We start from the raw sequence: 15,539 nt of genomic DNA on the forward strand, positions 1-15,539 counted from the left end.
TTGCCTGTTCAGTACTAACTTGTTGCTTCTCCTCTCTTCCTCCCTCCTGTTCTAAACCACATGGATCTGTTACAATAAGGAATAAAAAGTTCAAGTACTTTATCAGGCAGTGCGTTTTGTGTAAGTGGAGAATAACGAGAATTTATCCTTATTTTTAAATAAGGCTCTTGAGGCTGTTTTAATTGCAGTGGTTTTTATAGGACATTTTTATTTTGTCCTGGTCATAAAGAAGAGGCTAGAGCTATGGAAAAGGAACAGTTAAGACAGTATGTAATGTGTTTAAAGGTTTAAGGCTTAAAAGATTCAAGAAAAGCTGTGTTAATCTTGTGCTGAAATACTGACCTACAAATAACTGCATGAATTTATTTCTCTGCAATGTAAACTCCAGCCACAGATTGCTCTGGGCAGCCTGTCCCAGTGCAGGTCCTGAACAAAAAGGTGCTGTCCCGGGAGGAGCCGGCTGCTCGGGCACCTGCAAGTGCGTGCCCTGCACACAGTGAGGGATTACTGCCGCTCATTGATGATAAAAAAATGAATTTGTCTTTCAAAAGTAGTGCTGACTGATTTACACATTTTAATCTATTTTGCAGCTTGGGTTGAGTGATGCTTACAACAGACAAGGCAGTTTTCCTTTGGTCATTGTGATAAGGGGAGGACCAGTGATGTGGGCTTGATCGTCCTCATGCCATTCGCCTGCGTGCCTGCAGAGGTGTAGCTTGAATAAGGCACTGAAATGCTGTTGGCTTTTTTCAGTTACTGCATTTCAATGTCAGTTCAGAAACGAGCAGTGCTTTACAGAGAAGCAGGTGTTAAGTAAGGTTGCAAAGCACAGGGATGATGCTCATGCTCTTCGGGGGTACGAAAACCTGGCTCCTTTCTCAGGCACCAGGTTAAAAAATGTCCCCAGAATAGCCTTGTTATAGCACAAGAGTTGTGCACATCGGCCATTCTTTCCAGTTAAAGGTGGTAATTGTGATCAGGATTTTAATTCTAACTTTTAAAAACATAAGCTCCATGTTTTTAAAGTGTTTAAATATTACGTACTGGATAAATTGCTAACAATTATAATCCCAATACATAGAACATATTTGTGTATTAGTATAGGTACGAAGTATTTGCACGTGTCTACATCTACAGATTGAGTAAAGCAGGAGTAAAGAAAATTAATCTTGACTTGAAAGCTTCGCATTGTCTGGAATTCCCCCCACCTCACCCCAGTATCCACTCCTTTTAAATTTGATTCATTTTCTAAAATTCAAATTTCACAGCATACTACTTCCTCAGTGTCATAATAAGTCTTACCGTTAAAAAAACAAACTCTGCGATACTACTTCTTGTTTAATAATTAATTTTCCTGTATATTATGTGAGAATTACAACAGCCACTTCTAGCCATCCTCTTACTGGGCTTTTATTTACCATTTTAGGGTAAGTATTGTTAGACGTCTTGTTTCGACAATAATCCAAAAAGCCTTAGAAACGCTTAGAAAACCTGCGAGAAGTTTTTTCACCTGCTCAGTTGCCGGGCGCTGGGAAGTCGGTGTTTTTTCTTAGTGTTGTACCTTCCTGGGTCATATTTAGTATCAGCTCTGAGGCCCGTACGTAGCTGTGTGTTTGTACATGTGGGAGCCGAGTGGGGATAGATGCGAGTGTGGTGCGTGCTGCCCGCGGCCAGCAGGCTCTCCCCGCCTGTGCCGGGCTGTTGCTGTGCTGCTGACTTCCCAAAAGTGCACGAGATAAGACTATGAAAATAAAACTTTCCTCCTTTGAGTACGCTGTACATAATTTACGTTCTCTGTTTGCTTGGGAGAGGAAAAAATATCATCCCTTTGCTCAGTTATACATTTTTTCCCCTTGATATTAAAACATTCTTTTATTTTTTTTAATGCAGTGCCAGAACCTATTAAGACCAGTTTAAGCCAGCCCCAACCTGCCGGTACCGGTACCAGTACTTCCACCAGCACTATTACCAACAGCAGCAATGGCAAGCGTGCATCTGCTAATGGGCAGCAGCCAGCTGCGTCCCGTTACCTGCCTCGCGAGGTGCCTCCACGCTTCCGCCAGCAAGAACAGAAGCAGCTCTTAAAGAGAGGGCAGCCACTGCCTCCTGGGACTCTGACTGGCACCAGCCCAGCGCAAGGTACCGGACAAGCAGGGGCGAGTCCTCCTCCGCAGCAAGGAGCGGGAGGACAGCATCATCCCAGTAAGACCCAAGCAGGTAAGAGCTGAAAGCCAGCGGGATGCCGGCGCAGTCCTTCTGTAATGCCAGCCCTCGCTGCCAGCACAGGTGTTGCAGGAACTTCAGGAATGTTAAGAATTGTCTTAAAATGTCAGGTTTTAAAGTGAAGTGTGTGCTGTTGCTTTTTTTTCTTTCACAGTTAAAAAAATGAATGTGTTGTTATTTCGAGGATCTGGTTCTCAGAGTTTTCTTTTACATGCTCAGACCTTGTTTTTTTCCCATCTTTTCTCCTTTTTGCTTGTTTTTATTTGGGGGTAGTTGTAATGGATATGATCTTCAGGAAATCTAAATATTTCTTTAGTGATCATTCTTTCCAAAGCATTGTTAATTTGGATTTTTCCACGATTTTAAGTATCGCTTTGGTAATTTTAACTTTCTTTAAAGAGTTTTGCATATACTTATGTAAATTAAAATTAGGAACTTTGCTTATGATGTTCTCTGACACTTTAATGCTTTTACTTGCTTGTGTTCCCAATTGTTACTCTCACATTAGGACAACAATATTTGGGAAAACTAGTTGAGTATCTTAGGCCTTCCTGCCACTTTGTTTTGTCCTCTGCAGACAGGTGCACCAACCTTTGAAAGCAGCGTACTGAGTCTCTTAGCTGCCTGTCTTTTCTCTGAAGCTGCTAATAAGAACGTAAGAATAACAGAAGCGTTCAGGTTGGAAAAGACCTCTAGGCAGCTTGTTTCTCATTTGCCCTTCTGTGCCAGAGAGCAGGTAACGTCAGAGTGGAGATGAGCTCGGTCAGGAGGTGCTGCAGATCCCCATGGTCATCGCTCTGCTTTATACATGTTTATCATGTTAGACAAAGCAGGGAGCAATCTAAGGCACAGTTTTCTGTGGCTCAGAAAAACGTAACTGGACAAAGTCATAAGGGTGTTGGGGTTTTTATTGTTTATAATTTGAGTAATAGTAATTCCTGTACGATCTCAAGAGCTGCTCATTACCACTCATTAATGGTGTCAGACATCACAAAATTGTGAGCTGAACTGTCTGCAGTTTTTCCCTCTGGACATTAGTGAATCTTTCACAATTTTTATTGTACTTGCTGCCTGTGATGCAGAACTCCAGCAGGGAAAATCATTCAGCATTGTCCTTAGAAGTTCTGGTTAGATCAGAAAACAATCTCTTTCAGAAATTGTAGATTTTACAGTTATCTAAATCTGTTTGAGAACATTATTCAACTACTCCCCAAAGCCACAAACCAAAATAAAACAATTTTATATTTACATAAAGTGTTAAGATGTTTTTTTTAGGGAGGGGAAAAGGTTTTCCTTCTGTATGCCAGAGTATTTGGCCTTAGTGACGTGGGAAATAATCAGTTCTCACCAGTAAGAGTGCCATTCTCATCCTCTTTGCAAATCACAGTTCATCAGGGAAGGCAGCTGATATCTGTGGCTTCTTTTTGGTATGGAGATGTTTCTTAACTGTCACGCAAATCTTTGTTAGGTATTGATATTTAGTTGTTCATTACCAGATTTCTGAAAACACAGTGATTATTTTTCTGGTAGGGACGGGATGACCGACTCAAGTGGCTCAGGCCGGCTGAGGGTCAGTGTTATTGTTCCAAGCATCAGTGCAGATGTATCCTGAATATCTTTCTTTGATCTTGAAGAAACATACTGTAAATCATAGAACAAAGTCCACTGTAAATTATAACATAATCCATAAAAGAACTTGGCTTGTAAGAGTACAGTACTAGCTGTCTGACTTTGATCTTGCCAGATGCATTTGTACCTCAAGGTTTTAGACCTCTTTGCCCAACTCCTGTTTTAACTTGCTGTATAAAATAAGCACTTATTTCTGGAGTTCCTCAGCCTGGCAACTATCAGCCAGTGTTCTGTAGTGTTGAATTAGTTTGCTTTCTTGTTCTTTCGCTATTTCTATGTCACCTTTGGAAAAATTCAGAATAATAAAATTTAAAATTCCATAACAGGTAGAAGTACAAACAGGAGGAAGACTGCAGTAGCTTTTCTGCATGTAATTATACTCCATATTGCACAAAACAAGTTAATGGACATCCAAATTCTTTGTAAAAGTATTACTGTAAAACAGCAGTTTATTTTTAACAGCTCACAATTAGTGCACAGGAGCAAAGGTTGTTTATTATATCAAAACAACAGCTTTAAAGGGCACCTGAAAATGTGTGCAACAGTTCTTGGAGCAGGGAAGACATTCTCAAACATGCTAAATGCTTGACTCCTCTTTTTCTTGCCTGGTGACAGCAAGAGGTTGTGTTTTGAGACTTAAATGCTCGCATCTTCCTCATCGAAAGCACTTACTGAATACAGACCTCGCTTATTTCTCTTTCCAGCAGGTGGAGCATCAGTTCATTTACTAAGAACAGTTAGAGGAGAAGAAAAATCTAGCTCAGATTATAACATCAACAGCCATGCACCTGCGTGCTTAGTGAGGCTGGGAGAGGAGTACAGCACATCTCACTCCTCAGGGACCTTTGTAGCCATGAAATACGCATGCTGACAGTCTTTCTCTTCAAAACTGGTCTTTCATACTGGCTTTGTCTTCATCTTGACAAGCACAAAGACGAAAGAAGTAAAGAGTACTCTGGGAAGGCCAAAGCCCCTTTTCATCTCAGCTATCAGGATTTGAGTAACTGAAAACATTTTAGGATTTAATATCCTGAAAAATTCTTACAGTTAACTGTGAATTTTCCATGAAATTTAATTCAAGCTGGTTCATATTTTTGTGAATATGAAAATAAAAATTTCTTAAAATGAGCATTCTGAATGAGCAATACTCTGTCAGAAGGAGACTGCTCTGCTTTATTTTATCCTCAGGAAGGACCGTGTTCTATCACTGGCTCCCAGGGTATTTCATTTACTCAAGTCTTTGGGAGTAAAAGTTCTCTGGGGAAGTGAAGGGAAGGAGCAACCTAATCAAAGTTGTCCAGACAAATGAGCGTAGGTGCCTGATCCACTAGAAGTGGGAATTTTGTCTGTCCGACAGCACCTGCATTGCAGCAGAGCGATCGCTTCGTGAACATTATGAGACCTTTTCAAAGCTTGGAGGCTGTCAATAGAACATCAGTCGCTTAGGGCTTTCTCCCCCCGGTCGCCTGATTGCCTAAGCAGAGCTTGTTAGACACCCGCTGGATTCTGTCCAAGCAAGGCTCCGTATGTGGCTCCTTTATACTTAGGCTGAGCAAGAGTAGCTGTCTTCTGACGGATGGCCTGGTATTAATCAAAGAGCCCGGATCGTTGTAAGCTAGCATCCTGTATCCTGAAGATGCTTAATGTAAATTCATGTCTGTAGCTTTTCTTTTTATAGGGTCATATTCCTTCAGAGTTAACTTGAAATTATGCAACCACGTTCTTTCCAGGACCTATTTATAGCTATCTGGATACAGGGAAAGCTGTTAGAGAGGCACTGCCAGCCTCTTCACTGTGAAAATTGCCCTATTTTATCTCTTTATTCTCTTATCATCAGTCTCTGTTATCTACTGCCTTGGCCTATCCAAAACACTTAGAACTCTTAACTGCAACGTTGTGAATTAAAAAGGATGTTCTGCCAATGTAAGGGAAGTGGGAATTAATGACCACTAATATATTCTTTGTCAGGTTTATCATTTAGAAATATCAGTGAAGTGGATGAGAGTAGTGATTTTTTTTGTTTCCCTTTTAAGGTAATCTGTAAAATATTAACTAAGCAAACTGTTAAGAGAAGATATTGAAACATTTCAAATTGCACGAAGTATTTTAGATATCTTACCCTTTGAAACAGTCCTTTATTCATTGTTAACTACTCTGAAACTATATTCTGTAGGAGCGTTTTCTGTAGAATAGTAATTCTTCCAGAAACTTATCTTGAGCAACAAAGCTGGTTCTCCACATGCCACTTCCGTAATCCTTTTCCAGATTACAGAGAAGTTAAACTATTTCTGTAATTTAACGGCAGTATTCTATTGTCTAGTCTAGTTTGCTATTTTTGCTTAAAGATGGTGCTCTTTATCTCTTCCTCCCCGCTTGGTCAACTAACTCCAATGTATGTGACGTGTAGTTAACTTCCTTCATCGAGGTGTAGGGCATTACTGGAATGGCTCTTGTGCCGTGTTATCTAAAAGAATTAAGGCAATTTCTGGAAACTACCATGGGAGAGTAAAAATAACGAGTAATACGTCCTCCTTTGTTTCTGTACAAATGACGAAGTTTGTAGAGGAGTCTCCAGGCAACCGCTGTGTGTTTGATGATTGTAAGAACAAAGATCAAAAGAAGTAATCAGGTTTTCTTGAAGATACCTTTCACTTTCCTGCAATTCAGCAATGTAAAACCAATATCCCTCAACTCAAAAGAAATGTACCATGTCCTGCAGGAGTTAGGAGTTATGATGAAACTTCCGCACTTCTTTTGTATTGGCAAGGAGAGTATTTTGTGGAACTGATCTGTAACACATGTTTCCAAAGCCTAAAAAGAAATGAAAGCAAGTAATTCATACAGTAGACAAAATGATATACACCACATAAGCATTGTGGAAACTGAAGAGTTACACTTTTAATTTGTTGTATCTGTTGTTCTGGAGGAAATGAGAATTTGACAGCCGTTCCAGATTTATTTTCCTATTGTGGGCTGGTGCTGGATTTTGTGCTGATTTTTTTTTTTCCTTCTGAAACTGGAAGTTTTATTTCATATTTAGTTTTTTTTTTAAGTTGCAATTCTCATATTGATGGTTGTGGCATGGTGTGTGCATGTTGAAATAAAGTGTTCTGGGCAGTTGGAAGCTGCTGGGTGCCATCATGTGGCAGGTTAAATCTTCTTATAAATATGTGTGTATTAACTTCATTTCAGATATTTTTTGAGGAAACAGGATAAAAGAACCTTTACTGTTAAAATCATGTTTGACAATACTTGTTTCCATCCTGTCTTTTAGCTGTGGTTTACTTTAGAGTTCCTTCTTATAGAGTGATCTTGTAAGGTGGTAAAGTCAAATCTGGAAAAACATTTTAGGGAGAGGCAATATCTCTTCTAAAAGCAGTCGATATAGCTGGAAAAGACAGATAAGCTTTGACATGCAGTTGTTTCATCAGATCTAGCAAAGCAATAGTGACCTTCAAACTAAACAGTTAAACATGCTTCAACAGTTGCACAGTTTAGCTTAAAGAACTTTTCTGATCACTGCAGGTAAGGCATGTTATATGCATAATTAGTTTTGAAGCATATAAATAAAGCCTCATTTCAAGAGTCTGAAATAAGGTTCAGCTTGATTTCCTGGAGGCATGGCAAACAGGTTGATTTTTTTTTAATGGAAAAAGCACATGTGAAAACTGCCTCTATGGAAATGATGAGCTGAACATTATCTCCATGGGACAGTATTCTGTAATTTTGTTAGCAGAATATCTCTGTTGGCAAAACATTACTGTGACTGTGCTTTTTACTTGGCAAGTTACGGAATTAAAACCAGAAACTTTCAAAATTTATTATTTTTTTCTGGATCCTTTGTAAAGGATACATATAAAGGGCCTACAGGAAAGCTGGGGAGGGACACTTGGCCAGGGAGTGTAGTGATAGGAAAAGGAGTAATGGCTTTAAACTAAAAGAGGGGAGATTTAGATTAGATATAAGGAAGAAATTCTTTACTCAGAGGGTGGTGAGGCACTGGCACAGGCTGCCCAGAGGAGCTGTGGCTGCTCCATCCCTTGTGGTGCCCAAGGCAAGGCTGGATGGGGCTGGGGGCAGCCTGGGCTGTGGGAGGGGGCCCTGCCCATGGCAGGGGGTTGGAACAAGGTAGTCTTGAAGGTCCCTTCCAACCCAAACTACTTTCTATAGCAAACATCAGTTGTAGAATTAAGATGTTAATATAGCAGTCATCCTTTCCTCCATTTTTATTTTAATAATACCCTGAAGATGTTCATTTTTGTTTATTGGCTGTTGATCTTAAATGAAGGAACTAGCATGGTGGTGTTTCTTTGTAAACACAAGGATTGGCCATTTCTTCTTCACTTCTGCGAAAGGTAACTGTATAGCAAATACATGATGCTTTTCTACAATAAAACTAAAAGTTTTCAATGTTTGCATGACTTGACAGGGTGTTGGCTGCAACTTGCAGAGCAGTTTCCCCGTGCAACTCATCATTATTCACAAGTTTTCTGCAGTGTGGTTATGTAAAAGTTTTCCTATTAGGGGGATCCACTTTGATGTTATGCATCAAAAAATGCAGAATTTACCTTTTTTTTTTTTACTTATTCAACCTTTTGCTAGTAGTCTCATCAAATTAGCATTCTAAAAGGATGTCCTGATACCACAGGAGGTTGCACGAACAGTGACCACCTTTGTTACTTTTGCTTTTTTCCTCAGGGCTTTGTTTAGCATTCAGTAGTGCTTGCAGTCTGGTGCATATCCCTGGAAATCACACAGTGTTGCCAAAGGTCACTCGTGTCAGGTATATGTTTAGACAAAAGGAGGCTTAAAAACGTCATGCAAGGAAGAAAATACGCAGTTAACATGGAAATGGGATCCAGCCAGTAGGTACTGTCTGGAATTTGCTCCCAAATGATTAATATTTTCTGAAATACAGTAATGGGAAAGTCTGTGGAAAGTGAGTCACAGCTAGTAAAGGTTTTTGTCTCACATATAAACTTTTCAAAAAAAACACATAATGCTTTGAATGTAGATAGAGAAGTAGAAACCTCAGTGTAGCATAAATATGGGCATTATGAATGAAAAATGATGGTAAAAACTCATCAGCAAACTAATCTTTGGAATGAATTTTTCTGTATTGTGTATGTTATCTGACATCAGGCAGCAGAGCATGAAAAATAAATCTGCTGCTTCAAATCTATTTGACAGTGATTAGAATTTTTCACTGGGAGAAGGAAAAATAGAAATCTGTAAAAGGATAAATAACTGAGGTGCCTTTATATTTTTGCTGCCCTCATTTTCAAAGAGTATGGCTGTACAAAAACATCATGAATCAAAGGCCACTGCATTTGCTTTGGAATCACTAGATCTGTATCCTATCTCTAGTTTTCCTGTAGAAGGCTGTGATTTAGTGGTAGCCAGATAAATAAACTGCCCAGGTGTCTGTTGGGAAAAAAAGATCAGGAAACAAAGAGTCTGGCAAGTTTCTAGAATGTGCAGATGGCAGTTTTCTGACAAAGCTTGTGCAGATACCCAGTAGCAGGAGAAATAAAAGGTAGAAAGCAACTAAGGTCAAAATGAGCAGGAAATAGGCGTCTGGTCCTTGTAGGAAGAGCAGAAAGAGAGTAACGCAATGTGAAAAGTGATGGAAAGGTGAATTCATACAGCTTAGGAAATAGATATGATACTACAAGAAGCAGCTATAAAGGAAGTTTGTAGGTACTAGAGAAAAAAAAAAAAAAAGGACATTTTCTTAAGCCCATTAGTAATAAAAGGCTGGCCAAGGGAACTGGTGTGATGTTCAACAGGGAGAACCATTGATAGATGGCCTCAAGAATACTTTAAGTGCCTTCTCCCTCATCTGTAAAGTGATGACTGACTTAAAACTTAAGGCTACAGTAAGTTAGACTACTTAAGGAAATGGTTCAAATTGTCTGGAACCGATGAAATTCGTAGTGGAATACACTGAGGATGCTTGGAGCAATTGGCCCCACGGCACTCTTTAAGCGTTCGAAGACTACAAAACAGAAAATAAAAAAACTGATTTTAAAAAGCGGGAAAGGAGAAACTGGGGAATTACAGATCCATCAGTGCAACCCTCTAGAATGATACTAGGAAAAAATAATCAAAACATCTATTTGTGTATATATATATAATTTAGCAATGAAATATGGGCAGAGCCAACATGGATTTACTGAGAGGAGATCGTGTCAAAGGAGAGCAGTTCCTGTCCGAGCAGTGTGACAGGCATTGCGAAATAGGGGGGAAATATGTCATAGAAGTCAACTGTGCAAATTTGTATTCTTCGCTATTTGCATCAGTCATTTGGCTATAAACAGCAGCCTTCTTTAAGTTGTTGAATGATGCCAAACTAGAGAAGACTGCAAGGCAACTGTAAGACATTTATCGTATGGAATAGTGGTGACAAAATTATGCAATTGCTTGAAGAAGAAACAAAGAAAAGGGAAAGGTTCTTTATTTTGACCGGAACAAGTAGGTACAGAAACAGAATTATATGAGAAATATGCTGCAGAAGTAGATCTGGAGGTGGTCACACGGTAAGCCTACCAAACAGCATCACGCTATTGGGAGGAAGATGGGCACACTGAGGCATGCAGGCGGTGCTGCTTTCCGCAAGGCACGTGTGCTGCTTATCTCTGATGAGGCCTCTGAGTAGAAAACGGAGTGCAGGTTGGGGTGCTGTGCTGTGCTGTCCTGTCAGAAGGAGGTGAACAAACTGGAGAAGAGACCAAAGGAACACAACAGGAACGAGGAGAGATCTTGAGAACAAGATCTGCAAAGAGTTGAGAGAACTGGGGCTGCTAAGTCTAGAGAAAACTATGGAGTTACACACAGAGAAATGCCTAAATGCTGCAAGGAAGAAAATGGCATGTGCTGTATGCCTGTGATGAATCAGATGAGAAATATTATTTCCTAATTTTCAGCAAGGAAGATGAAGGGTAGATATTAGGAAAAACTTAGCAGTACAAAAACTATAGAACACTTCTGGAATCTGCAGTCTGTTGTTGCAGGGCATCATTGGTAGGTTGGGGAAATATCACCTGGTGCGTATCAGGTCAGGGGAGAGGTCATAACCTCTCAAGTCCCCCTTTTTAGTCTTCGGGAATCTATAAGGATTTCAGGTTTATTGGACACGTGCCCTGCAGAGGTGGTTGGAGATGGAGCAGGCAGGGAAGGGCAGCCGCAATGCTTTGCCCCCAGACTTGGGTGTGGGCTCTGGGGGTCCTGCCTGGGGTCATGCATTGCCTCCTTGGGTGTCCCAGCCCAGCAAACACGGCCACATTCATTAGATGTTGTCTATGAGCACCTCCTCCATAAGTTGAAGGAGATTTCAGAAATTTTTTACTGTATTTTTAAGAAAATTACAAGGGCCGTGGGAACGTGCCTTCTGTTCTCTTCCATTTTTGACATATTTTAACTAATGAAAATTTCCATCACCTATAGTTGGTATTAAAGGAATATAACGATCCACAACGTGTTGGCCTTTGAAGTTATTGACTCTCAAGCTTAGTTCCCAATTACATGTGGAAGAGTTTTCTGAATGGTAGCAAAAACAAGCAGAAGATTTCATTTTTGTGTGTCTCTTGTTTTTAAAAAGAGATTTGAGTCCATCCAGCATTCAGACACTATTGCAAAGAAGCGGGGAGTAAATGTCTTCAGAGGGAAACCGACTATTTTCAGGAGTACTTCAGTGGAACAGTTCTGGAGCCAAGAATAGCAGCAGTGATTGTGCCGTGGTGGTGAAGTGGCAGCGATTCGGAGAGCGCAGCCAAACCTTTAAAGAGACATCGGCTGCGTACAGTCCCGCGCGAAAGGAGAAAGCTGTTGGGATGAACACCTGACAAGAATTGAAACAGCAAATTTAAAACGTGCTGCGTTTGCTGTGTAATTAGTATGTATTTGGGACAGACCGGAGGAAGAGAAGGGAAATGAGGAGGGGAAGTAGTTGTGAAGAGCGTACTAGACATACTGGAAGGTTGTGTATAAATTATCCTTGGAGATCTTTGTGTGCGCCCTGATAAAAGTTCTCCGCGTGTGCTCATGCATAATCTGCGGTGTTGCGTAGGGCCCGGCAGTGCGAGGCTGTTCCCTTTCTGCTCACGGTGTGTTTGCACGGGTGAGGATCTCCGGGTGGCTTTGGAGATCTCCCCCTACCGCAGGAGGCAGAGCGACGTGTTGTCTGGGGCAGTTGTTGCCTACGTTTATAAACAGCCAGGGCCCTGATTAATATGCTCTCCTGTTGGCTGCCTAGATCTCTTCGAGATAGAGGCAGGGAAGTAATTAAGCATCTGGCAGCGGGCCAATACACATATGGGACTTGTTCTGAGCGCTGCCGCTCTGCGCGCTCCCCAGCGCCTGAGAGGAGAAGGAGAAGGAGGAGGAGGAGGAAGATGGCGAGGAGGAGGAGGAGGAGGGTGGCGAGGAGGAGGAGGATGGCGAGGAGGAGGATGGCGGCGGGAGGCAGCGGCGCAGCGCCTCAGCACCACGCGCCCGCGCTTTTGGCTGACTTTCAAAACCCGAAGAAAAGCGGCCGGGGCGCTAATTGTAGCTGGGTCCCGAAGTGAAAATGTTTTGTGACAGTGGCGAGAATTTAAAGAGGAAGGAAGATCGGTTTAGTGTCAGCTGCAATTAGATAATCAAAGCTTAGAACTGCGGCTCGGCTGGTAGCTGGCCCCGCAGCCGAGCGAGGGGCCGGGAGGCTGAGCCTGCCGAGGGCACGGCCCGAGCCAGCGGCGCTGAGGCCCGGCCCGGCGCGCAGGTTGTCTGGGCGCTCACTGCACGGAGAGATTTTCTTGGCAGCTCTACAGGATGAGGCTCACACTGTGCACAGCCGACATATTGAAGCACAGAGCCCCGGAGAACGTAGATGCAGGAGCGGGAACAGCTCTGCACACAATGTAGCGTCTCCTAGGATGGTTGGGCGGCTCCTTTCTTCAGGTATTTTATTACCCATCAGCCCTTTTTAGAGCCAAAGGGGGAGGAAAAAAAAAAAAAAGTAACCCTAACCCTGAGAAAATAGCATCTGCTTCTGTTAAATCAATTTATTACATAACATTTCAGAGAGAGAGCAGCAGCGCAGCGTCCTAAGCTTTTGGCTGCATTTCAGGTTTGATAAAATGGCGTCTTCGCAGCGAGCTGCCTGCTAAAGATCCATTGCAGCGAGCAGAAAAACGAAACGACTTGGTGTTTGCTGCTGCGGCTTTGTCTCGAAGAGCTAGCGTTTAGTGCAGTCTCTGCTAGTAATGCGAATGTTGCGTATTTTGTGCTTGTTTTCTTAATGCATTTAAAGGGTTTCAGCATCAGAGGAAATGAGCTGCATTTTAATGTCGTAGTGCAGAAAATTAAAACGGGATAACAGGCTTTCCCACTCGTGTACTTAACCGTGGCTTAGTTTTAAAATAAAGCTGTTTTATTCCATGCTTCCATCTTTTGTCTATTTTTCCAGATTATGTATGCTTTTCAAGATTTCAGCTTCATAACACATAGGAGACTTGTAAGTTAGCTTTGTAAGTTACTTCAAATAGATGACAGTTTCCAGATTTGTCCTCAACCTCAGACAGTGAATGCATAGAGCTGAATGTGGCAGGTAACCTTAAATGTTAGCACTACAATTGACAGGTTTTCTACTTCGTTATATTTCATTCTTCAGAATAGATGCCTGTGTCATTTTTTCTTTCTTTTATAAATTTAGCCTACATTTGATCTAACGCTTAACATATTTCTGGCAATTCCTGTTAAACTCGGAATTAGAAAAATTCATTTGTAGTCTGTTTTAAAGGTCATCTCCCATTAACTTGAATTGGAAGTTAAACTATTTATTTCAGATGAAGAAAGCAATTTGTCCTTTTTTCTTGACTTCCTACTCAGAATCACTAAACTTTGTGTGATGATTACAATCCCCAGTCGGACTGTCACAAGCCTCGGGGATTTTTTTTCTCTCCCGCATGTCAAAGCAAAGAACAACACCGTCTGTAAGCTGTCATTTGTGCAGAGCAGAACGAGCCAATGAATCTGGTGGTTGTTACGCTGACTAAAATGAATTGAAAAATAAAACTGGTAATAAGAAGGGGGTAGTCTGTTTTGTTCATCTGATTTTAAATCAAATCTAATACTTATCATGTGGCTGTCATTAAAAATTTATCCCAGGCTTTGCCATTTCGCACCCTCTCCATACTTTGGTTTGTAAATCAGCTGAATGTTATAGTTGAGGATGCATAATTTTACTGCATACTGTTCAAACTAATTAGAGTAATGGAAGTTATGAAGATACAATTACTTTTAACTTAGCTGAAAAAAATGAAAAGGAATATTATCATAAACAGCGTTTTTAGAGGAGGATCAAAGTGTTTGCCTTTGTGCAGGCCAAGTGTTTTGCTTTTCAAAGAAATGCACGCATGCAACAGTTCCTCACATTTCAGTCTACTCATACTTTACATTTGTAATCTGTGTAAACATTAACCTGATTTTGCAATTAATTATTTATATTATCAAACACAGCTAAAAACATTTTCTATTTTTAATAACAACTGAAAATTTGTAAAGCATGCTGGCTGCAGTGCTTAGCACCAGCAATCTCCTCCCACCTTGTTGTATTATTTAGGGGAAAAAAAAAACACGCTCATGCTTATTGGTAACACTGATCTACCTGAAAAAGCTTTACATTTCTCAGGTAACCCATATGCTTGCAATTTGACAGAAGTTGTGTGTTTAAAACAAATTTGAGTTGTTAATCTCAGTATTAGATTAATTTTTCCTTCTTGATTGCTGGAGATTTTTTTTTTTATCAAGGGAACTGTATTTTGTAAAAGATGCATTATTAAGTTTTTCAAACACGAAGTATTAATTTAAAAATCAATTTGACTTTGTGGTGTACCAGCACTACAATTTGCTGACATAAAATACCTGTGGTTCCTGTTCCTAATGCTTTGTTTAAAATCTTTGCTCATAAGAAGGATAGAAATGCTTCTGGTAGACTGCAGTGCTCTGTTTCAGATCTGTGCATGAATAAAGAGGAACTGATTCTTAAGAACTGACACTTTAATGGTTTTCCCGTTTCAGTCTTAACAGCTTATAAAATAAAATATTGGCAATTTTTATGAAGACTCAGTTTCCTAGAGAGTTGGAAGGAATTCCTGTGTTCAAAAGAAACCCCAAACAAACAAAAAATTTCCCCTAGATTTAATCATATAAAAATATTTTCCTTTCATCATTTTTTCTATTTGTGTAAAATCCTTATGGATTAGGTAGGACTTTGCTACTCTATGGTTATTTATTTTATAGAAATGAACTACTTTTAGTCTGGAGAAAATGGAAAAATATCTTTTGGGTATTTATTTCTAGAGACAAAAATACAAAAAATTACTTTCTTCAGGATCAGTCTGTGGTCGAAGTCTGTTATCTGCCTAGCAGTAGAGTCACAGTTCTTGCAGCTGCATGTTTGTTTTGTGATTTTTATTTTTAATCTGCCCTGTTTCTTACTAGTTTTATAGCAGCAGCTTTTTGGTGTTAGAAGCAGTTGTTCCAGTACCTATTCGGAGACTGTGAAGCGATTGTCTCTGAAAAACTCTTCCTGTCTGAGGCTTGAAGAAAGATATTTCCAAGGAGCTCTTGCAGGTCATTTGTTTAGACAGGTTGTTAGCTAGGTGGTAGCCACTGTCACGTTTTAACACACAAGAAAATCAAGG

General features: G+C 40.5%; 1 protein-coding gene across 16 annotated transcripts in view; it reads left to right on the forward strand.

The window, feature by feature from the left end:
• TNRC6C (trinucleotide repeat containing adaptor 6C) overlaps window positions 1–15,539 on the forward strand; it is a 295,946-nt gene that overhangs the window by 238,541 nt on the left and 41,866 nt on the right. For 15 of the 16 annotated variants that reach the window (XM_066980035.1, XM_066980043.1, XM_066980037.1 and 12 more), the window contains one exon: window positions 1,891–2,217. In XM_066980035.1, coding sequence (XP_066836136.1) covers window positions 1,891–2,217 — 327 coding nt within the window. Of the gene's footprint in view, window positions 1–1,890; window positions 2,218–12,281; window positions 12,793–15,539 lie in introns of those variants that run through there. The other variant, XM_048075884.2, reaches the window with a different exon arrangement.

The sequence above is a fragment of the Anser cygnoides genome, chromosome 19 (assembly GCF_040182565.1).
Source record: "Anser cygnoides isolate HZ-2024a breed goose chromosome 19, Taihu_goose_T2T_genome, whole genome shotgun sequence".
Taxonomy (NCBI): domain Eukaryota; kingdom Metazoa; phylum Chordata; class Aves; order Anseriformes; family Anatidae; genus Anser; species Anser cygnoides.